Source organism: Ahaetulla prasina, chromosome 11, assembly GCF_028640845.1.
Source record: "Ahaetulla prasina isolate Xishuangbanna chromosome 11, ASM2864084v1, whole genome shotgun sequence".
Lineage (NCBI taxonomy): Eukaryota > Metazoa > Chordata > Lepidosauria > Squamata > Colubridae > Ahaetulla > Ahaetulla prasina.
Genome location: NC_080549.1, coordinates 20,744,089 through 20,768,407, shown reverse-complemented (window position 1 = coordinate 20,768,407; position 24,319 = coordinate 20,744,089). Strand labels below are relative to the sequence as shown.

The 24,319-nt window shown below is 43.5% G+C and overlaps 2 protein-coding genes across 9 annotated transcripts in view; both read left to right on the top strand.

Moving 5' to 3' along the window:
* The window catches only part of GAB3 (GRB2 associated binding protein 3), a 102,925-nt gene extending 94,867 nt beyond the window's left edge, over window positions 1-8,058 (top strand). Inside the window, exons 8-10 of one of the 3 annotated variants that reach the window (XM_058196539.1) lie at window positions 3,106-3,208; window positions 5,230-5,343; window positions 6,358-8,058. In XM_058196539.1, coding sequence (XP_058052522.1) covers window positions 3,106-3,208; window positions 5,230-5,343; window positions 6,358-6,474 — 334 coding nt within the window. In that variant the 3' untranslated portion in view covers window positions 6,475-8,058. The remainder of the gene's footprint in view (window positions 1-3,105; window positions 3,209-5,229; window positions 5,344-6,357) is intronic. The other 2 variants (XM_058196538.1, XM_058196537.1) reach the window with 2 other exon arrangements.
* A 15,042-nt stretch (window positions 8,059-23,100) lies between these two features.
* Window positions 23,101-24,319, top strand: part of LOC131205160 (phosphatidylinositol-binding clathrin assembly protein-like) — a 43,966-nt gene continuing 42,747 nt past the window's right edge. For 5 of the 6 annotated variants that reach the window (XR_009156729.1, XR_009156728.1, XR_009156727.1 and 2 more), the window contains exon 1: window positions 23,101-23,597. Coding sequence is in view for 2 of the 6 variants with exons in the window: in XM_058197124.1 (XP_058053107.1) it covers window positions 23,468-23,597 (130 nt within the window). In the remaining 4 variants the exon portion in view is untranslated. The remainder of the gene's footprint in view (window positions 23,598-24,319) is intronic. The other variant, XM_058197125.1, reaches the window with a different exon arrangement.

Below are 24,319 nucleotides of genomic sequence, written 5' to 3'. Positions count from 1 at the left end.
CTAAGGTCACCCCTAGTCCTTCTTTTCTCTAGACGAGCCATACCCAATTCCTACATCTGTTCTTCATATGTTTTCGCCTTCAGCCCCCTAATCATCCTTGTGGCTCTTCTCTGTACTCTTTCAACATCTTTTTTATATTGTGGTGACCAAACCTGGATGAAAATCAGAGAGGTTGATCTCCCCTCCATCCATGTTAACAATGTTTGAACTACAGTAGATCCAGTTTTAACCATGAACTCCTTCTGCCCTCCAAAATACACCCACCTTTTTCATTCCAAAGGTTTTGAGTTATCATAGCAGCCTGCTTAAAGTTTAAGACTCCTAAGAGAAATGTATTTCATACTCTTTTGCTATGAGTATGGTAAATTGCATCTCCCAAAAAACATTCTTACACTTTTAGGGAACTCCTCCCTGCCATAAAAATAAGAGACAGGAAAGCATTTGCTACATTCCAACATTCCAGGAATAAATTGGCTTCCAAACATCAGGAATTCAAAACAATATATATCTTGAATTTTCTATGCCTGAGAAGCGCATGATAACTAAAAGGCTATTTTGTAAGTGGTTTTCTTTTAAAAAGTTGGGCCTCTCCTTCCCAAAGTAATATAAAAATTAGGGTGACACCTCTGGTATCTTGGACAGAGATCCTGATGCTCTTTTTCATTCTGACATCTTGGAAGACTGGATGGGTGGGGAAATTTCTTGAAAAGCCAGATATGCGACTATCTTATAGTTCCAGCTTTTCTGCTGGGCCAGACACCATCCAGAAAGGCAGAAAAGATAATAGCTACTGTCACCATGTATAAAATAGTTCAAGGGCTATTATATATTGCGAAGGAAAAGGAGCCATGTGCTAAAGGAATGGATATGGCTGACAATTTTGGACATTCTAAACCCTGCTGGGGGTTATCTGGTTGGAGATGACTCCAGACTGAAACACAGTGGAGCTTGGTGCTTTCCTTGTGGACATTTCATTACCCAACTAGGTAGTGACATCAGTGCTAGATGGGAGTGGGGTCTGCAGAATAGAAGAGGAGGAGGAAAAGAAGGGGAAGGAGAAGAGGAAGAAGAGGACAACAACTGTGGAGTCCTTGTCTGAGCTTGGTGCTTTTCTTGCAGACTTTTCATTACCAAACTAGGTAACATCATCAGGAAGGGAGTGGAGTTTGCTTTTATTTTTATATCCTAGCAGCTGGTCCTATCAGTATCTAGGACTGCAACTCCTGAAGTTGTCAGCCACCATCGCGGTTGATGTGTCTGAAGGGGGCCTAGAATCCCCCAAATTATATTTTTAAAAATGCCTTTAAAAAAGCTGAACTCTTATGAGATTTCAGTTTCCTTACCTAAAATGTCAACAGGTTGAAGAGCATAAGAAAAGCAGACAGAGACCATTTTCTGTGAGTTTCATTTCTTAGGTTAGTATTGATTTTTGATTAAACAAAAAAAAATGATTACTAAGCCCAGGGAATGCTGTTTTGAAATTTGCTTCGGTCCTGTTTTTCCACTCTTAAGTTTAATTATGATTAATCAGATTAATTACGTAAACAAAACCTAATTTTGAATTACTGTGAATGAATTGCTACATTACTGCTTCAAAGCTCAAACATCATTTGCTGTCGGTCTATATATTCTAGTGGCTTGCCTTTCAGGGTTGGTGGGCGTGGTCTTAGAGATTTTTTGGGTAGGTTGTTTGCTGCTGGCTTTTTGGGGATGTTTCTTGATTGGGATACTATTCACTTGATTGTTGGTCTGAAGTTAACCTTGGAGTTAATCTATGCTGATCTGGGTGCTGATTGCTGGTGGAGAGGGGCTGGAGTCTCTTTTGTTCTCTTTTGGGCTGGGTGATTGTCTCTTTTGCCATAATCTGTAGATGTTGTTAATGTCTATGTGTCTATTGATGGTGGGTTTGTCAAAGAGCCAAGCTTCTAGCATGCCAGGCCCTGGCATTTTTGAACTTGACTTGGTCTAGGATGCTCACATTAGTCCAACTGAAACTGGGGTCTCAGAGAATCTCTAAGACTGCCCCCCACCAACACTGACAGGCAAGCCTCCAGAATATAAATTGACAGCAAACTGCACTTCTTGCTAGCACTGGTGATGTTACCCAGTTTGGGTAATGAAACTTCTGTGAAAAAACAAATGAGCTCAGAGAACAGCAAGGACCCCTTATGAGTCCAAAATTTATGTGAATTTATGTGAGACATGTGTTGAGTGAGTTTTGGCCCATTTTGCGACCTTCCTTTCCATAGTTGTTAAATGAATCACTGCGGTTGTTCAATTAGTAACAAAGTCGCTAAACTTCCCCCTCAACTTTCTTATCAGAAAGTCGCAAAAGGTGACCACATGACCCCTGGACACTGCAGCCATCATAAATATGAGCCGGTTGCCAAGCATTTGAATTTTGATCGCGTGATCATGGGGATGTTGCGACAGTTGAAAGTGTGAAAAACATTCATAAATCACTTTTTCAGTGCCGTTGTAACTTTGAACGGTCACCAAATGAATTATTGTAAGTTGAGGACTACTTGTACCTAATTAAATTATGCAGGATTCAATCTGAGTCGGTCACCGGGACTAGAGGTTTTATCTTCAGAGCTTTTGAACTTGGGTTGGAGTGCATTTTCACTCTGCTGGAGAGTAATTCCCTGAAGATGGGCTCCCGCACAAGTCCGAAACCTCTGGTCCCAGTGATCGGCCCAGATTGGATCCTTTATCCTGGGATATGTATATTCGCCTTCATTTGTGATTCAATTATCTCCATCCCAAAAATCTTACTAGCTATACAAGGCAAGGCAAGCATCACCTGCAGATGCCCGTGGGCAAGAGTGGACAAGTCTATGCTTGTATTATGCTTTCCTATACTGCTGGGCAATTTTTACATATTGTCAAATTGAATAGCAGGAACAAATAATATATAGAGATCATCTTAATGAGATGGTTCCCTTTTTATAGCTCATGCAAATTCCTGGGCTCTGGACGGCTTATTCCCTGCCAGGACAGTGTCAGGATTTGGCTGGATTTCAAGGCATCTGGGGAAAGTCATCCCTGACCTCTTGTCTTTCTTTGTTTGCTTTTTCGGTGATGTCCCTTTTTCCCCCCTTCTAGCAATCGAACAAGCTTTATCTCTCCAGAAAGAGACTGCATTAATTCAGCGAGAGTATTTGCTGCTTCGGTTTCCGGAGAAGAGGAAGGAAGTTACATTCAAATGGTAATTATTTTCATACAGCTCTTCTCTGCTCGCCTTTTGACAAACGACATGAACGGAACCGCTCAGAGAGGGATGTGTGGTGAGGGTGCCCCTTTGCCCTACTGAAGAAATTCCCTGGAAAAACACAAGGCTTAATTGACACAGCGATAAGGGAAGCTTTTTCCTGTTTTACAGACCTCTGTTGTGCACACAGGCATAGCTGGCCCTGATCCAAATGATCACAAAGATCAGGCAGAGATGCAGCCGGGCATTTGGGGAGTGCAAAGATAGATCCTGCACTCTTTTTTTGGATCAGATCTATCCCTTCAAATTCAACGTGTGAAAACTAAGAAAACTGTTGCCTAGAGCATCAGCCTTTGTGGAGATAGGCTTCAGGTCAGGGGCCTTCTGGCACAAAATGAACAGCCATAAAATGAAGCAAGGGGACACTATATTATTTATGTATTTATTAATCTGCTGCCCGTCTCTCCAAGAGGCAACACATTGAGAGTGAACTTTGTGGACAGGTAATCCTAACCACAGCTGAGCCCATCCTTTCAGTTGCTAAGCCAGACAGGTGTTAAGTGAATTTTGTCCCATCTTACGACTCTTCTTGCCTTAGTTGTATGAGTGACTCGCTACAGTTGTTAAATTAGTCACACAGTTTTAAACGAACTGATTCCCCCATTGACTCTGCTTGTCACAAGGTCACAAAGAGTGATCACATGACCCCGGGATGCTGCATCATAAATATGAGACAATTTCCAAGTGCCTGAATTTGATCATGTCATTATGGGGATGTTACAATGGTCGTAAGTGTGAAAAACAGTCATAGTCACTTTTTTCAGTGCTGTTGTAACTTTGAATTGTCAGTAAACAAATGGCTGTAAGTTGAGGACTGCCTTTGTATATTCCAAAGAAACTATAGGTGATGACCAGTCTGAGCCTGAGGGAGGGGTCAAGCACATTGTTAAGGGTAATCTGGGTTCACAGCCAAGGTTGTGGACTGTTGAGCAAAGTAACCTACGCATGAAAACGACTGAGACTGGTTGTATACAATAACAGTCACTTGCAGACAAACTGGGGTTTGATATTCCTTTACTTTTAGGGAAAGGCAAAGACATAGTCCAAAAACAATTCCAGGTCATACACATATAAAGCCAGCCAGGGATGTTACAAATAACAAGTCTACTTACCAAAACGTAGACTTGCACAACAAACAAGGTCTTCTTTCAGTTCGGCAAAACACAGTTCAATTCACAACAGTCAGTATCTTGAGGAATCAGTAACTAGCCATGATCAAGCAATGATCATAAAGCTTACATATACAGTTGCAGCATGTCATTAGGTTACAATGCTGTAGCGTTCCTGTAGATTCCCCACAAGCCATAATTTAGTAGTCCTTTTATACATTGGCTATAGAGCTCAACCAATCAGGATGCTTGCATGATGCAGCACAGCCTTAAAGCAATATCATGCCTTTCTACAAACATACATAGTTAGTTTATATATTGCCTGGCCAACTAGTTAGGCAAATAACAATTTCCTGACATACTCCCCTTTGGACAGGTCAATATATAATGGCTTATAATCTTAGCCCATAACTCTCACAACATGTTTTATGTTTGATCGCATCCTGCGGTTTTGTAAAATTATCGGCGATATTATTTTCTGACATACAATACTTCAGTTGTATCATATTATCCTGTATACATTGCCTTACATTTAGGTATCTAACGTCAGTATATTTAGTTCTCGTTTTAACAACTACATTTGTTGCCATTTTAATAGCTGCTTGATTATCTTCAAAAACAACAATTGGATTATGTACACTTAAACCAATATCCAACATTAATTGTCTATAGTAGATTAATTCTGTGCACAATAAAGACAAACAGGAAAATTCAGCTTCCATTGACCTTTCTGATCAACAAGCTCAGTTTCTTAGCCACTGAGCCACCTAGTCAGAGCCATTATATGATCTTTGCTTCTTTTAAATAAATTTAAGATTTTGATGTTGTTGTCATTGTTGTTGTTATTAGGAGCACCAGCAAGCAACATCTCCATATAATGGAGATTTCCAATCGCCAAAGAAGTTTAACCTTGACTACTTAGCACTGGATTTTAATTCTGCTTCTCCGTCTCCTGTACAGAAGGTAGGACATCAGGAGGGAGTAAGGAAAACTTTTGTCCAGTCCTCCTCTAATTCTTGAACTGGTTCATAACCATTGACCAGTTCAAGAATTAAAAATCCAATTCTCTCTGAAGATTGCAGTAGAATTCTCCTAAATGCATTTTGTGAAATAAAGAAAATACATATTGGGTTGAAGTGTTTCCCAAATCCATGAATGTATGTTGGGACAGATTGCATGCAAAATATGCATGAGTTTTGTGTGTGTGTATACAGGATATGAAAATGTAAATGCAGACTTCTAAGCAGAAATAATTAAAAATGGGTTGGGAAATGATAAAAAAATAAAGTTGTCCATTAAAAAAAATGCAAAAATTATAGAAAGCAGGAATTTCTCCATCCTAATAGCAATTTCCACAGGAGGAAGTAGCTATCTTTCTATTTGGTTTATGCACCCACAACAGAGCATATCTTAAACTCTCTGGAGTAGAAATTCGTTCTGACCTTGACCCATCAAAGCACATATGTGGGAGATTACATTTTCTTTCATCTAAAGCCAAATTTTTTTCCATGGCTCTCCAGTTCACGGATTCCCTTGATTTGTTCTGGACTGAGGGACAAGATGACAATTCGGGACAAGTTGAAATGTGATTGTTCCTCTTTCCAATTGATGTCCTCCTCATCTTCAAGCTGAGGGGGTGGGTGGAAGCCACTAAGGATGTGAAAGAGGAGAGATGTAGTAGGAGAATGAGTGGCAGAACCTGGGGGTAGAGTTAAAAGAGGAATCAGCCTAGAATCCCTGTGTAGCCAGAAAACAAAGTCCAACCTCACTTAAACCTTAGACCAGTAACCAACTCCAAGCAGGTGCTAACTGTTAGTTGAGAAGATTCCTATACATAGACATGAGTAATAATAAATCAGTTTAATTGGACCTTCATATGTGAACCTAGGCTTTGCTGCCTGATAAGAGGATAAGTGATGTAACTCTAGCATTTTCCTAAGATCCTTGTATTTACATTTTATTACCTTCATTCTGCAGAAACCTTTCTTCTCTGAAGAACAACGTGTGGACTACGTTCAGGTAGACGAGCAGAGAACTCAAGCTCTGCAAAATACGAAACAGGAATGGACAGATGAGAGGCAATCCAAAGTGTGAAGGGGAGAAGGCATGGATTGGTTCCTTGGTTAGCTTGGTTTTTTTATTTTTATTTTTGCACACCAAAATCAGGTCATTTGAACGATGGAGCAGAGACTGGAATTACTGCAGAGCAGAAGAAGAGATCTGATGGCTGCTTTCCTCGTGCTGTGAGGATGGAGTCATGGAAGAAGTGGATCGTCCATAAAAAGACTGGGATGTGGTTGATTGGAAGGGCATCCTTTAGTCATTTCCTTCATTGCTTCTTCCAGTGAGGATCTGAATGGTACCCATTTTAAGACCTGAACTTGGCTTCTTTGGACATTAACAGGAACAAAAGCCTCGCAGTGTCAACATTAAACACTGTAGTTACTTGTGACTGTTTTTTCCTACATCCTGGCTACTTAACAGAAGCTAGATCTATTATAGCAGCTGGTACTGATTGATGCTAGCAAATTAAGGGCTAAATATTAGAAGTTAGGGAAAGTAACTTTGGGGGGGAGGGAAGGTTTAGGTTTTTTGATATAAAATGTTTGCCATTTTCTTGACTAAATCCAAGAGTGTAAATATACCACTTCTTTTTGCCAGTGGAACTCATCTTCGGAGAGTAAAATCCATCCCTTTGTTTGTCTCTCTGTTTGTAAGAGCCCTGGTGGCACAGTGGTTAGGAATACAGTATTGCAGGCAAACTCTGACAACTATGTGGAGTTCAAGCCCGACTGGCTCAAGGTTGACTCAGCCTTCCATCCTTCCAAGGCTGATAAAATGAGGACCCAGATTGTTGGGGACAAAATGCTGACTCTATAAACCGCTTAGAGAGGGCTGTAAAGCACTATGAAGCGGTATACAAGTCTAAGCGCTATTGCTATTGTCTCCTCACTTGGGCAGAATTGCCTTAAATTGAACGTAAGCTGCATTCACAAGCTTCCATGTTGTCATTTTCAAGAGAAACTTTGGGAAACTGTTAAGCTATTTTTCTAACTCCACCATGTTTGGAGACCACCAAAAGGCTGTGTCTGTGCTACAGGGAGGAAAATGCCAGCCACTTTATGGTTTCCAGTTGGCAATCCTACTGGATTTCTGCAGGGAAGTCTTTGGTCAAAAAAATAACAACGAGGGCTATGATTGTGTATAGAAAGTCTTGTCCCTTTTTAATGTGCATTGCAACCTCCCTCTTGATTTTTTCTTTTTTTTTTGGCCCCCCTCGGCAGATATTCCTGGATCAGTACTTGAGATTTTGTTCCTTTGTTGAGTGTCACTAATGCTAAGAATTCTTGGAATGAACCTGACTGAAATATTTAGCATTAAAATATTTACTTCCGATTTAGTGTTCCCCTAATCAAATAAACAAAAATATGAATTCTTTGATATTTTATTGGGAATAGCTAGTTTTGCTAAATTTCTCTCCTCTCTTCTCCCTTCCCCTCTCTCATATAATCAGGGTTCTGGTTCAACAGTCGCTTTTACTTTTCAATGTGCATCTATTAATGCAACAGTCTAAATTTGGGCTGCTACCTCTTGTCTTCTCTTTCTCCCTTTGCTTGCAATAGTGGAGTTGCAGGCTGAAATTGAAACAGTGAAAATGTTGCTAATATCTGCATCTTCCTTCAGGAAAAAGCTGTCCTTTCCTGCTGGTCTTAAAAAAAGCTTTTAAAAGGCTCCTCTGGCGATCCCAGCTGAGTTGCCTGATCGCCAGAACCCTTTAAAAGCATGTTTTCTACAAGCTCTTTGGCTGAAGAGGTTGTAGAAAAAATGTTTTTAAAAGGTTCTGGCGGTCAGGCAACTCAGCTGGGATTGTAAGAACCCTTTAAAAGCTTTTTTTCCTCTGGCGATCCCAGCTGAGTTGCCCGATCATCACAGGCTTTTAAAAGCATTTTTTTTTACAATCTCTTCAGCTGTAAAGGCAAAAAAAAATGCTTTTAAAAGAAAAGAAAAGCCTCTGATCATCAGGCAACTCAGCTGGGATCATCAGAGCCTTTTAAAAGCATTTTTTACAACCTCTTCAGCCAAAGAGCTTGTAGAAACAATGCTTTTAAAAGTAAAAAAAAGAAAGTTGGCCACGCCCACCCAGTCACATTACCCACCACCACCAAGCCACGATAGTAACAAATTTTACAGTTCACCACTGGGTTATTCCCAAAATGTGATGAGGCTGGTGGACACCAAAGGAAGACTCTTGGAAGCATTGTTCTACTAGGGATACCTATCTGCCTAGTTCTAGACTAGATCTACTCTGTGCCCTCAAGAGGTAAGAGCTAAGGTGAGTTCATCCCACATAGGATGGCTTACATGGATCTTGGTGCCATCCAATAGAACACGCTCTTCTTACTACTATTTATGTCTGAACTTCCAACTTCAAAAACAATGTTGTATGGAGGATTAGCTGGTCAGACTTTGGGGCAAGTTCTTGAACCACAACCAATCATAGCAACTGTTCAAAGTAGCAATGGAACTGAAAAAGGGGACTTGCCTCTGGTCCTATGCTTAAAACCATCCCAGCATCCCACAGTCACATGATCAAAATTTAGGTGCTTGGCAACTGTCATGTATTTATGATGGTTGTAGTCCCAAAGTTGCTTTTTTCAAGAGGCAACTGGAATTTCTTGGTTTTTCTTTGAAGACGTTTCACTTCTCATCCAAAGAAGCTTCTTCATCTCTGACTGGATGGTGGGGAATGGAAGGATTTATATTCCTTGCAGACAGCTGGTCATTTGCATTCTTTTAGGGAGTTGTTGAGGCCACTTGGAGGTTTGTCTATGTCCTCAGGGTCACCTGAATGGTGCAAATGGGTGTGGAGCCTTCAGGAAAATCCAGTTGCCTCTTGAAAAAGCACCTGTGGGGCAACCATGACCTGGATAACTGAGGATCTCTATAGACAAGATGTTGAAGCATATCAGAATAAAGTGCTTGCCAACTGCAACCTTCCCAGCTGATTTCTCACAAGCAAAGTTAATGGGGGAAGCTGGATTCACTAAACCAGAGGTCTCCAACCTTGGCAACTTTAAGCCTAGAGGACTACAACTCCCAAAGCTGGCTGGGGAATTCTGGGAGCTGAAGTCCACCAGGCTTAAAGTTGCCAAGGTTGGGGACCCCTGCATTAAACAACCACCTGAGTCATTGAACAGCTGCAGTGATTCACTTAACAACCATGGCAACAAAGGTTGTAAAATGGGGTGCGGTTCACCTAAAAACTGCCTTGCTTAGTAAAAATAATTCTGATCCCAATAATAAGTTGAAGACATCGATCGAAATGCACTGCACAAAACAGGGTTAGAAATTCATTAAGAGATGAGGGGTATGTGATAGGAAATCAAATGTTTTCCATGTGTGTTTTTCTGGATGCATAAGAGGAAAAGTAGCCCATTTCTAGCAGTTGTTGGGTGCCATGACTGGTTTTTACACTTATGACCACTGCAGCAATCCCATGGTCATGTGATCAAAATGCTTGACAACTGGCATGGTTGCAGCAGCATCATTTGCGACATATCCTTAAGTTCTAAAGAGGAGTTAGAATCAGGACGTTTCTGCCATTGCTTTGCAGTTCAAAGAATGATTTAAATCAAAAAGAGTTATGGCTTTGATTTTGTGAAAAATGAATTGGAAATTCTACTGTGTGGAGAAGACTCCTGCGAGTCCCTTGGACTGCAAGGCGAACAAGCAAGATCAGTCCTAGAGGAGATCATCCCTGACTGCTCTTTAGAAGATGAAACTGAAATACTTTGGCCACCTAATGAGAAGGAAGGACTCCCTGGAGAAGAACCTGATGCTGGGAAAGATTGAGGGCAAAAGAAGAAGGGGATGACAGAGAACGAGGTGGCTGGATGGAGTCACTGAAGCAGTCGGCGTGAACTTAAATGGACTCCAGAGGATGGTAGAGGATACGAAAGCCTGGAGGAACATTGTCCATGGGGTCGCGATGGGTCGGACACAACTTTGCAACTAACAACAACAACAAACTGTGTGGTAGTGATGAACCTAATATTGCCAAGGTCTATAAATTGTTATTGAATTTGAATTTAGAGAATGACTATATAAAGCACAGCATGGCTCATTGGGCACACAACTTCGGGCATAAAATAATGCTTGAACAATGGGAGAATATGTGGATGAAAGGTTTAAAATTTACACTAAATTATAATTTAAAACAAAATTTCTGTAAGATGATGTCAAGAATGTATAAAAGTATTTCAGATGAATGTTGGAAATGCAAAAGTAAAAAAATAGTAAAAGTAAAAAAGTGAAGAGGGGATCTTATAGTGGACATGGAACAAAACAAAGAAATATTGGAGTGGGATTCATAACCACAGGATTCACTTAAAAACTGCGGTGATTCACTTAACAACTGGGGCAAAAAGATCCTAAAATGTAGCATGGCTCACTTGCTTACAAACGTTGGCCTCAATTGTGGTTGTAAGTCGAGGACTACCCGTACTGTATTTAAATTTTCAGAGGCAGTTTGAGAGTTCCCATATCTCAACCTATCTCTGAAAGCTCAAGAATAAAGAACAGTGGAACATTCGGCTTTATTTAGTGATTGGAGGCTGCAAGCAAAACTTTCAAAGATAGGTTTAGTGTGTGTGTGTTAGTGTTTCCTTTAACATTCATGCCATGAAAAGGAGAACAAAGCTGCATGGGCTCAGGGTATTTATTTTAACCAGTCAAGCAAGTTTTCTTTTTTCTGATGTGCATTTTGCTTTGTAGATCAGGAAAGTAGAGCCATTGGCATAATATGGAATGAGGAAGGAAGAGGACGAGAGAAATGTGAGCTGGCTGCACAATTTGTAAAGAGAACAACTCTGGTAGTAGGAAATATGTGAAGAGAGTTGTCTCATTTGGGAGAAAATTTAAGCAGGATATAATGATCATTGAAGTTGCTTTCTTGCCTTTGTTGTTCTTAACAGGGACCTAAAGGCTTTCCAGGTTGACCCTGCTGGTCCCATTGGGCTACCTGGTATCCCCTTTCAGTTATTAATTATATTCTGAATTAATCTCCCATTACAGCTACTTCAGAATGTAGGAAATAGCTACTGATTGTTATCTACTGTAGGAATTTAGCACCCACCCCCCTCCTAGAAGAATGAAATATTTTAGAAAATATTTAAAAAGGCAGAATATATTTCCCTGGATGAGAAAAGGAGAAACATGCTCTTGGAAAGCGGCCCCCACCTTTGTTAATAGCCCCAGAAAGACAAAAGACATCTTATCTACAACACAGAAGACCTTCAGCTCCAGGGTGATGGGATTAAGACATGGCCCTCAGGACATGATAGGATTAGCCTCTACCCATTTCACCACATGGCACCTGGGAAGGTTACATCAGCCAGCAAGGCTAGCTAAGACCCCCACCCCCTGGGAGTCTGACAGCCAATCAGGATACACTTCCTGTGCCCCAGAAAGTTCAAAGCTCAGAAAAAGCATAAAGCCAGGAGCACACAAGATCTCACCCCTTTTCTGTTCAGGATCTCAAGCCATGTGATCCTGACCACCATTAAACCATCTTTCCAAGCAGTCTCCATGTTTCCAGTGTCTTTGTCCCCACTTGGAACTGAACCCAGATGGATACTTCTTCCAACACTACAATGGTTGTTGTCTGACAGATGTTGACTGTTCTATTTGGTCATCGTTGATCCCTCAATTTAGTCCAGACAGAATAACAAGAGTTGGAAGGACCTTGGAGGTCTAGTCTAACCCTGTGCTCAGGCAGGAAATCCCTGTAGCATTTCAGACAAATGGTTGTCCAATCTCTTCTTAAAAACTTTCAGCGTTGGAGCGTTCACAACTTTTGAAGGCAAGTTGTTCCACTGATGAATTGTTCTGTCAGGAAATTTCTCCTTAAATCTAGGTTGATTCCCTCCTTGATTAGTTTCCATCCATTTCTTCTTGTCCTACCTTCAGGTGCTTTGGAAAATAGCTTGACCTCCTCTTCTTTGTGGCAGCCCCTGAGATATAGGAATACTGCTATCATGTCACCCCTAGTCCTTCTTTTCATTAAGCTAGACATATCCAATTCCTGAAATGTTCTTTTTTACATTGTGGCGACAAAAGTTGGATGTAGTATTCTAAGTGTGGTTTTACCAAAGTATTATAAAGAAAGAAGCACAACTATGAGTACTAACTCAAGTGCTAATCATTCGTTGTAACCTTAAGTGACCACTGAATCAAATTGGGACTTCCTCTTGGTTAGCCACTCCTAGGTGTTTTATGTTTTAGCCTCCAGCCCCTTAATCATTTTTGCAGAGAAGAGCGAGAAAGATTAGTAGGGAAGATGATGAATGGTTACAGGAAGTGGGTTTGTCTAGTCTAATAAAAAGTAGGACCAGAGATGACATGAAAGCAGTCTTCCAATATTTGGAGGGTTGTTACACAGACAGACAGAGGGCCAACAACGATGCTAAGCAAGCAGCCCATTGACAAGTTTTGAAGTACGCTTTTGTTGTTGCAACCATTATCACTTCTCAGCTTGCCAGTGAACTGTGGGGAGGGAAGGGGGAGATGGAACGTAGGCTCCAGATATCAAGAAGACAGCCATGAGACTCAAGGACACTTCAGCACTTTTCTCATAACATTACAATGAAACTTAATTGGACAATGTGATCTGCACTAATGGGGGAGAGGAAGAATCCTGTACTTTGATTATGTGGTTTTGTGTGGGAATTAGCTAGATCTGGTTTTGACTTCATCAGTGCTGAAATGATGTACCCAATAAAGCTTTGCATTAAGAGATTGGATCGTCTCGACTGTTCCTGCTTTGATTGGGTTTGTCCGTTGGAACATTGACACCTATTCTCCAAAAGCACCTGAGGCAGTGCAAGAAGTAACAGATGGAAAATTATTAAGCATTAATTATTAAGGGGCCTCTGGTGGCTCAGCAGACTAAGTCTGTCTGTTATTAACACAGCTGCTTGCAAATACTGCAAGTTCAAGTCCCACCAGGCTCAAGGTTGACTCAGCCTTCCATCCTTTATAAGGTAGGTTAAATGAGGAGCCAGATTGTTGGGGGCAATAAAAGTTGACTTTGTATATAATATACAAATGGATGAAGACTATTGCTTAACATAGTGTAAGCCGCCCTGAGTCTTCGGAGAAGGGCGGGATATAAATTCAAAAAAAAAAAAAGCAGAGATCTAACCTAGATCTAGGATACATTTCTTGACAGAAAAGAATTGATCAGAGGAACAGCTTGCCTCCAGAAGTTGTGAATGCTCCATCACTGGAGGTTTTTAAGAAGAGACTGGAAAGCCACTTGACTGGAATGGTATAGAGTCTCCTGCTCGAGAAGGGAGTTGGACTATAAGATCTCCAAGCTCCCTTCCAACTCAGTTATTCGGTTACACAAGGCAAAAAAATAAATCTTTGCCTAGTTTATAACTAATGTCCAGAAACAGGTACTCTGAAATGTAAAAAATGTTGGCAATGTGAACATTGTGTTTATCACACAGGGTTTAAGAGCTTTCTCTGAAGCCTATGCTGGAGAGAACGGGTAGGGAAGGCGTTGCCTTCATGCTTTCTCTGTACACTTCCTTTGATCTGATTATGAAGTTGTGGTTGGGTTGCTTCACAATGATTAGGAAGAGCCATGGCCAAGTCCAATCAGGAAGCACACTTTATGGGTAATTTTGAACTGGTGGCTATGTGCTTTATTGAATAAGCAAAACTGGCTGGAGTTACCCATCTCATCTGCAGTGGCTGGGCTCATAGATTCACTAAATGAAACCAAAGAAACCACAGTATCGCTTAGTTTGAACAGCCAAGCCTGAAGCAATAGATAAATCCCAAAAACAAATCCACGAAATCCACGAAACCAGATATAACCTAGTGCACATATTGAACTAAACTGTAATTAAAACAGGGACTGTTGTGCAAAAATTAGTAGGAATCGCGCTACAAATTCAGCCTTAAATCATGGTTTATAAAAGAATGATAGGTTTCACAATAATGCCAAACCATAACTTCTTGTTATTTATTTAACAATCAAGGAGACAACCAACCTAGGACTAAAGAGGAATTTTCTGAGAGTGAGAACAATTAACCAGTGAAACTTGCCTCCAGAAGTTGTGGGTGCTCCATCACTGGTGGATTTTAAGAAGAGATTGGACAGTCGTTTGTCCAGAATTGTAATGTGCAGGGGTATCAAACTCAAGATTTGTGAGCTGGATTCGGCCCACAGGGTGCTTAGATCTGGCCCACAGGGCCACCCTGGAAACAGCGAAGGATTGACCCGCCGTGCCTCTGCCAGCAAAAACGGAGCTTGCAGCTCCCCCAAGCTCCCTTTTAGGGGGCAGAGGGTTGCAGGAGGCTGTCGCAGCCGAAAACAGTGCTCGGGAGCTGTCGTGTCCCACCACTCCTCTGACGGCCGGGTCTGGGAAGTCTGTATCAAGCGTGGCCACGAAGCCTCTGCAGCTTTGCCAAATTCCTGTCAGAGTTCTCAGGGCAGGCAGGAATCCAAGGTGTGACTTTAGCAACCAGATGAGACTTTTCTTGACTCAAGGAATGCCAAAAAGCAGATCCTTTATATAGGCCATGGGGTGTGGCTCCATGACTCAGCACTTATCCAGGCCTGCCCCATCCCTTCCTTTTGCTGACGTCGCCTCTCCATTCTCCGGAAGCGGGGATCCGTCCACTGTGTCTTTCCGTCCGCTTGGTCTGCTGCCGGCAATTCTAGCTCGTGGCTGGCTTTGTGCTCACACGCTGTAGGAGGGAGGTTTGTTTGCTCATTCTGTCCGGGCATGGTGCCAGGGCTGGGGGCTGGAGGCATGCCAGGCCGTTCTTCTTCATTATCAGACTCTGGCTCAGATAGCAGGAGATGGGAGGGGCCCGGCTGCGGAGAGGAGGGCAGGCGAGGCACAAGAGGAGCCCAATTTCGCTGGCAGAGTGCTCAGGCCACCACAGGCGCCCCCGACACAAGTGATGTTGAGCTGGCCATGCCTACCCTGGCCATGCCCACCCAGCCATCCAAGGCCAAGCAACCGTGATGCAGCCCTCAATGAAATCGAGTTTGACACCCCGGTATAATTTCCTGCTTGAGCAGCAGGTTAGACTAAAAGATTCCAAGGTCCCTTCCAACTCTTGTTATTTTGTTATTTTCTCCTTTTGTTGCATTAGCAAATACAACTTGTTTATTACTTCTGGCTCTTTCTGGGGATTGCACTCAAAACTTTTAGGGATCATCTGTGACCCTAAAATATCACTTTGCATCTTTCTGCACAGCAGGAAAGACTAGAGACCAGGTAGGAGATAAACATCGTCAGAGGCAGACAGGAAAGACCACCATGCCCCAGAGCAGATCAAGAAATAATGCATTTGGACTTGTCCATCATTTGGACTTGAGGAGGGAGTTCTTCTCAAGTGTCTTTAAAAAGTTGCACTTGTTGACTTGAAGGGGAGGGGGAACAAACTGCAAGGTATGTTTTGTCTCAACTATGTGTCTTCAGCAAATAATGCTGCAATCAGGATCTAACTCAGCAGCCAAGTCAAGATGTCTTCAGCCAACTTCTGCTCTGGTTAAGGTTTAGCAATACAATTGCTCAACTACTGCTTGCTGAAATGTTCGCTTCCTTTTTCCTTGCACAATGAGAGGTAGGGAAGCAAACCAAATATCTAACAGATCCATGTTAGTTAATCCCAGAGAGCAGAACAATACGCCTGTAATATGATCATCATCACAAAAACTGTGAGGCTCCCAAGAACAGTGCAATCGGTCAAGGTGATGGACCAGGAGTGGGAGACCCAAGTCAAGTTCACTCTCAATTGTGGGAGCTCCCTAATTGACCTTGGTGTGGTGGAATGTAACCTGGATTCCCAGGTGGGAGGGGCTATCTGCCTGAGGGGAAAGAAGCTACTGAGCTTAGAATGTCTGGTAGGCAGCAAGAAGGCAAAGGCTAGCAATTTCTAGCAATTCATAGCAATCCCAAGCAATTCACAGAGAATATCTATAGTTATACTATATTTATAGTTATTTGGATAGTTGCTTTGGTCTGGCAAGATTCTGTCTGTAGGTGAATGAGATTAAAGACGAATATTAGGGTTCAGGTTCATTCTCCGAGCTTCTGGGTTGGCTTACAAACGTTTTGTTAACAGGCTAGGTAACCTCTTCAGTGGAGTTTAGGCTAACTCTAAACTCTACTGAAGATGTTACCTAGCTTGTAATGAAATATTCAGAAACCAACCCACAAGCTTGGGAAATGAACCTTCACCCTCATCCTACCCCCGAGCTACAGATATTCACCACTATTGCAAAGGCAAATATGTCGAAGAGTCAGTCATCCAGGTAAATTTGTCTGGAAGTTGAGTCATGGCAACTAGGCTTATAAATCCAATTGCCATGATTCAACCTTCAGACAACAATAAACTATTTGGAAGTAACTTAGAGGTGGTATTCAGCCAGTTTACACGAACGGGTGATGGGAATTTGGCCCCAGTCGCCGAACCAGTAGTGATGGCTGGTTGGCCATGGCCCCAAACCCATCCTCCAGTTGCCACTCACTTGCCCCAGCCGCCATGTTTGTCGCCATTTTCTTCACGCATGTGCATCCCATTGCCTTGCAAGTCCAATGGGATGCGCATGCGTGAAGAACATGGTGGCGATGGCAGCAACTTTTTCCACCGGTACTTTTTGGCAGCCTGCAGCCTGGGGGGCTTCTTTGCCAGCCGCTTACCAGCAGCAGCGGCTGGCAGGGGGCTGCTGAAAACTCCAATCAGCTTGCTTTCTGGATTCTGGAACAGCTGCCGTGGAAGGTAAGCAGCCCAAACAAAGATGTAGTGGGGGGGGAGGAAGTGGGGCTAGGGCTGGGGCCACTAAAGGAGGGGAAATGGGAGCGACTGGCATAGGGAGGGTGAGGGATAGATAGGTGGAAATTCAAAAAAAAATCCTACCTTTTCCTGTGGGTGTGGCTAGATGGGGGAGTCATGTGACTGAGTGGGTGTGAGCAACGTCAAGTTGGCCACGCCTACTCAGTCACATGCCCCCCCACCTAGCCACGTCCACCGAACCGGTAGTGAACATTTTTGAAACCCACCACTGAAGTAACTCCACGTGTCCTTCTTGGACAGTCACTCTCTCTGATCCCACTGTGGTGATTGTTCGAATAAAAGGAAGATGAAGTCTGATCCCCCATAAGACCGTTGGATGGCCAGACAAAAATCAGGCTATAAATCTAATAAAGAGATAAAATATGTGTGTTTACAGGTTTCACACTGCTTACATAGAGTCAAACTATAGTGAAAGTGGGCCCAGTTGTATTTTGCTCACTGGGTCTACATCAGGGGTCTCCAACTTGGCCACTTTACAACTTGTGGATGTCAACTCAGCAAAGCTGGCTGAAGAATTCTGGGAGCTGAAGTCCACAAGTCGTAAAGTGGCCAAGGTTGGACACCCCTGGTCTTCATCATCCATTTGATTCCTGGCTTCACCCTAGTCATCCTTTCATATTGGAAGCATTATCACAAGGAAAACATCTGCATTTTTTATTGTTCTCATACTTCAGAGGATAATTAGAACTGCAGAAAAAATAATTGCTACCAACCTGCCTTCCATTGAGGACCTGTATACTGCATGAATCAAGAAGAGGGCCGTGAAAATATTTACAGATCCCTCACATCCAGGACATAAACTGTTTCAACTCCTACCCTCAAAACGACGCTATAGAGCACTGCACACCAGAACAACTAGACACAAGAACAGTTTTTTCCCGAAGGCCATCACTCTGCTAAACAAATAATTCCCTCAACACTGTCAAACTATTTACTAAATCTGCACTACTATTAATCTTCTCATCGTTCCCATCACCAATCTCTTTCCACTTATGACTGTATGACTGTAACTTTGTTGCTGGCAATCCTTATGATTTATATTGATATATTGACCATCATTTGTGTTGTAAATGAACGTATCTTTTCTTTTATGTACACTGAGAGCATATGCACCAAGACAAATTCCTTGTGTGTCCAATCACACTTGGCCAATAAAAAATTCTATTTTATTCTATTTGATAGAAGATAAATAATTGTAATTTTGTCCATCTACCATCAAAACATTTCAATGAAATATTAATGGAAAGAATGTAGGGAAATACTTTGTTTTTCATATCTCCAGTGGCTATAATGTAATTAGGATTAGATTCTCTGGTACACCTTATGCTTGTCCAGTTGTCAAGAGACTGCTTGGACAGGATTCTTGGCAAGGATTTTCAGAAGTGGTCAAGAGTCATTGCTTCCTTCCTAGGGCTGAAAAAAAGTGGCTGGCCCAAAATCACCCAGTTGGCTTTATGTGTAAGGTGGGACTAGAATTCACAGTCTCCCAGTTTCTAGCCTGGTACTTAACCACTATGTATCACATGTCCGTTATTAATAATCAATGGAAATAAACCATTGTTCCATTCCTTTAGGTTTACTGCTCAGAAAAGGCCCTTTTAAGAACTGCACAGTTCAGGAAAAGGAGTGAATTTTTATTTTTAGTAATTTTCTCCATACTTCTCCATGTAGCTATAAGAAAATGCTGTAAATTAAAGCAATGCTGTCCATTGTGTCCTCCATAAGAAACAAGCAATTTGTTTTGCAAGACCCTGCTTTATTGCTGTGTCCAGAGATGATAAAGGTGGCAATGTAAAATTTAGAGAATGCTGCTAGTTCACACATCCACGTTTTATTATGTGGTTACTAAAAGAACAGCCTGTTGGGGAAGAAACTTCAGCCACATATAATTACTGGAAGAGGAAAAGAAAGACACAACACAAATACAAATTTGAAGATTCCAACATATTTCTTGTTTGGGGATTGTTATGTATGTTGTGCCTGGTCTTTGGGTGTTATGGGAATTTCATTGTATGGATATACTGTGTATATACGTACAATGACAATAAAGTTATAATTAATAACTTTATTGTCATTGTTAATAATTAATTAATTTTCATGATATGATAACCTTGAAAAATTTAATGCTAGATTTTTTTTAAAAAGGCACTGGCAGTTCTCTCATCGTTATCTCTTTTGTGGTAAGAAACAAACAAAGAAAACAGTGAGAAAGTGAGGATTATGAACAAATGATTTCTGGGTGCCACTTAAAATTCTGCAAATGACAAAAGCAATTGTTGCATAACATCTTTGTTCAGACATTGGTTGACCCATAATACAAAGCAACTGAGTGCATTAGCCATGAAATCAGCCATTGTATATGCCTCAGATAAATGTTCTCTTTTAGGAGTGGAAACAAGTTATATTTTGTATAGGTCTTTGCACTAAGTTCTGGAATTACTTGATTTGGACAGAGAAGCGTCTGCCTATTACCTTCCTATAAACAGCTGCACAGCTAAGCTTTACTTGTGCATGTGAAGCTACTGTTGAGAATATCAGTTGAAGAACACAACTTGCCCTAAATTGTAAGTTTCACCAAGATTTCCCTGAAGTTGACATACTTGTAAGTTAGTAGCCAACCATTGTATACCATACAGTAAAGCACACGATCTATGCAGAGAATTATGAAACTATATGTTGTTTGGGCAGCAATTTCTCAGCATAGAGTCACAGCAGGTGGCAGTATCTAGCTAACCCCAATGATTTGAAGAAAGCTAAACAGCATTAGATCTGATCAAAATTTAGGCAGATGAAAGCCACAGCTCAAAAGCACACTAGGAAGTCAGACCTTAACCAGATTGTGGTTTGAATCACATCCTGGTAGCTCTCATCACCGGTGATGACAATACATAATTCTGAGGAAACATCCTGATTCCAAGGTTTTCCCTATAGTCGAGTTAATAATTTATAATTTGGTACTTCTTGAGAAAACCAGCAAGGTGTTCCCGGTTCTTTTTTCTTCAGTAAGCTGCATGTGATTATAATTTCTTGCACCAGTCTAGAGTTAATTTTCTTCTTTCTCTCCTTCTCGAGATTTAGTGCTTTCAATGGTTAACCATTCATGGTTCAGTTGGCAACCAATTTCAAAGCTGAGCTGACCTCAGCCAACAGTTTGTTTATGTGTCTACTTCTTTCTATCGTCTATCTATCTATCTATCTATCTATCTATCTATCTATCTATCTATCTATCTATCTATCTATCTAAAATCTTGTGAAAAGTGACATTCGAGTGCAGGTTATTTTTTCATCCAGTTTTACACCAAAATTGTTACTGTTATCATTAAACTGCAACCAAATTAGATGGAAATATACCCAGGAATGTGTTTTTTTAAAAAACAAACTGCAAATGAAACTGCTTTTTCTATCCCCCGATGTTATCTAACCTCGGCCCTAAAACATTACATTTTAAAGCGTTCTCCAAAGGGATAATGGTCAGCGTCTCTCCAACTTTAGATTGAAAAGGGTTTTGGGTTTTTTTTGTCTTTTGTTTTGCTTCATAGCTGAGGACTCTGATGAACAGTTTCACAGCCAAACAAAAAGATCCTATTCTTGCGCAGGGTGTACTGAAGTCAGCTTTTTCCAGATGCAGTTGGGAGTCTGGAAGCCTGGTCAAAGCTCTCATTGTATTCTCAATACAAGCATTTGTGGGCGATTGGCACTAGCATGGTCACCAATAACCCGTCCTTGCACAGGAGCCAAAACCAAACGGGATGAAGCTGAATTCACTGTACTGTACTGAGGCTCACATGGATGGCCAGCAAAAGGTCTCTCCAATTTACTGTGTTTGAGCCAACAGTTTATCTATAAACCGTCTATCTATCTTAATCCTTACTAGCACCGATGATGTTACCTAGTTAGGGTCATGAAACGTCTGCAAGAAAACAACCAAGCTCAGAGAGCACCAAGGAGCCCTCATCCATCCATCCATCCATCCTAGTCTAAAATTTAAGGGTAAAGGTTTCCCCTGTCCAGTTGTGTCTGAGGATGATGTTCATCTGTTTCTTAGCTGAAGGGAGCCAGCATTGTCCGAGGACACTTCCATGGTTATGTAGCCAGCATGACTTTATGCTGAGGTACATAGAAGGCTGTTACTTTCCCACCAAAGTGGTACTATTTATCTACTTGCATTTGCATGCTTTCGAACTGCTAGGTGGGAAGACCTGGGGCAAGTAATGGAAACTCACCCTGTTGCATGGTGCTCGGATACTGAACCCAGCTATCAGCTTTCAGCTGACAAAATGGCTCAGCATCTTTAACAACTGAGCAATCATACTCCATCCATCCATCCATCCATCCATCCATCCATCCATCCATCCATCCATCCATCTATCTATCATCTATCAATCATCTATCATCTATCTATCTTCTTTATCAATATATCTATCAATCTCTCTCTCTCTCCCCCCCCATCCATCCATCATCTTTGTTCCCTATGCCATTCATCTGGTTAGCTTGCAAGATTTGTTTTTCTCACCATGTACTTGTATACATCCGAACTAGAGTGTGCTGTTTCTCTGTGTCATACATGTGAGTATATGATGCATAATTTTGTATTTGTTTTGTCATGTTTATGCAGTGTATATTGGAGGTGGTAACCCTTTGAGAGCTGTATGCAACAAAATTTCATTTTAATGTATGCCGATTAGTGTACATTCAAAATGACAAAGTGTTCTGTTTTATTCTATTAATTCTATTCTATTCTATTCACTGTCTGTCTCATTTAGAATCTGCCCACCTTGCTCACATAAAATCTGCACATAAGAGGCAAGGACAGTTAAAGATTCAGCCCTACAAGTTAATTAAAAGGTTGGGAGCTGCCTTCGGGATGCTAACCAGCCCCACAGGGTGGTTCTTCTGAGCTCCTCACGAAGCCGCAGAGCCACATTTTCACTCCTTTGCGCCGAAGGCCGGGCGACGGACTGCCAGATTGGATCAGCCAGGCGGATCCTACGGGAGACGGTCAGCGTCGCTAATGCCACTAATGATCGTTAATCCCTTTTTCCAGCAGCTCCAAGGTGAAATACCAGATCGCTTCACCTTCATTAGCATACCTAACTGCATTCACAGACCCTGCTTGAATGCACAGGCGCGATTTTAGCGGGGCAGGTTTTGCCACCTGAAGGGGCGCGCAGCTGGAACCCAGGCCGTCTTAAGGACCCCTCTTCCAAAGCCCCCCCCCACCGCTGCTGGGCAAAAGCCTTCCCTCGACTGCATTCGTGGGGGGGGGGCATCTTTCCCTTTCTCTCGGCGTGGCTGCTGCAGTCTTTCCATTTTGCTACGTGGAATCTATTGCACTTTTTCCAGGCACATAAACAGATCCCCCAACAAAGGACGGCTGCCTTCATCTCCTCCAATCGGGGGTGCAAATGCAGCCGCCCAGAAGAGTCAGCCCATCCCCGCCAGCAACCCACCCACCCACCCATTCCTTCCCCGTGGCAGGGGCGAAGCCAGACAGCCGCCCACCGAGCACTCCCGCCGGGCTGGCTGCCCAGATCCAAGAGCCGGAGAGCCGCCCGGCTCGGGAGTTTTGCAGCAGCCCAGCCCAAGCTGCGCGCCGCCTCGCCTGGCCCGGACTCCTCCGAGGCTGCGGGGACCCCCAAAGCCCGTCCCGGGTCTCGGCGCGGCTGCCAACATCGGCCGGATCGAGCCTCGCAGGCTGCAAAAGCGAACGCCTGGCCCCGCCCCCCCCCGGGGCGCGCGCGCGCGCGCGGGGCGTGGCCGGGCCAGGAGAGCGGAGAGGGGGGCGTGGCCAGCGGCCTGAGGCGTCGCGGCCCGCCGGTCACATGACGCGCCGCCATTTTGTCTGGCGCGGGCGCGGGCCTCTGAGGTGAGGAGGCAGCGGCGGCGGCGGCGCCGACAGGCCGGACGGGGCGGAGGTCTGGCCGGCCGGGAGCCGCGTCGACGTCGTTGCCCGCGAGAGAAGAGCGAAAGAGAAGGAGAAGGAGAGAGGCCGGAGGGAAGGAAGCGGACAGAGCCATCCCTCGGCTCAGCCTGGGCTGCACGGCGGCTGGGCCGGGCTTGGCGGCGCTCCGCCCCGCGGCCTGCCTGCCGCCGCCGCTCCTCCTCCTCCTCCTGCTGCTGCCGCCCTGCGCCGTCGGGGAAGTCCTCCGCTGCTGAGGGGCCGCCGGAGCCGAGCTGGGAAGGGAACGCCGCCGCCGTCGCCGTCATGTCGGGCCAGTCGATCACCGACCGGATCACGGCGGCGCAGCACAGCGTCACCGGCTCGGCCATCGCCAAGGCCGTCTGCAAGGCCACCACCCACGAAGTCATGGGCCCCAAGAAGAAGCACCTCGACTGTGAGTGCGGAGGCGGAGGAGGAGGGATAGTGGCTGCCGAACACGCGTGTGCATTCCCACGTTCCTCCCGCGCTCTCTTACTCCGTGTCGGGGCCCAGTGTGGGGTTCCGTAGCCGCTCTCCCATTTTCCCCAGGGTGGTTGGGTGGCGGCTCGTCCTGACCGGACTAACCGGGGCTTAGTCAGGCCCAGGCCCAGCGGCCGGGTTTCTGCTGCGTTTGGGCCCCTGTCCAGAACAATGGGGGCTGGGGGCTCGGACGGTGGGGGGAGGGGTGTTTCTGGAAAAGCTGGCCAGCGCCCCCCCCCCCCGTCTTTCCATGGGCCAAGTGGGTAAAATGGGTTAACGGCTGGGCTGCACAGGGACTGACAGAACGGCTTGGATGGGGGCTCGAACCCAATTCTCCTAATTTTGCCGGAAGGATTCAGACGGAGTGTGTGACAGGCAGAGATTTTATTTCCATTTTTTTCCTCACCCCTGGAAGAATAAAATCTCTTCTCCTTTGGTCAGATGGTGAGGGTTCCCCCTGATGCAATGCCCTGCGGGGCGTCTGTAACCTCCTTGTCCTGGCTTGCTGGCATCCTGGGTTGTGCTGGGTTGTTGGCATCCCTTCCTTGGGCTGTATTGTCAATTGAGGGATAGGATCTCTATTGTAGCAGTTGTCAAAAAAGTATCTGGGTACATGGAGCCTATGCACAGTAGGCCATCTTTTTCAGATCCAAATCA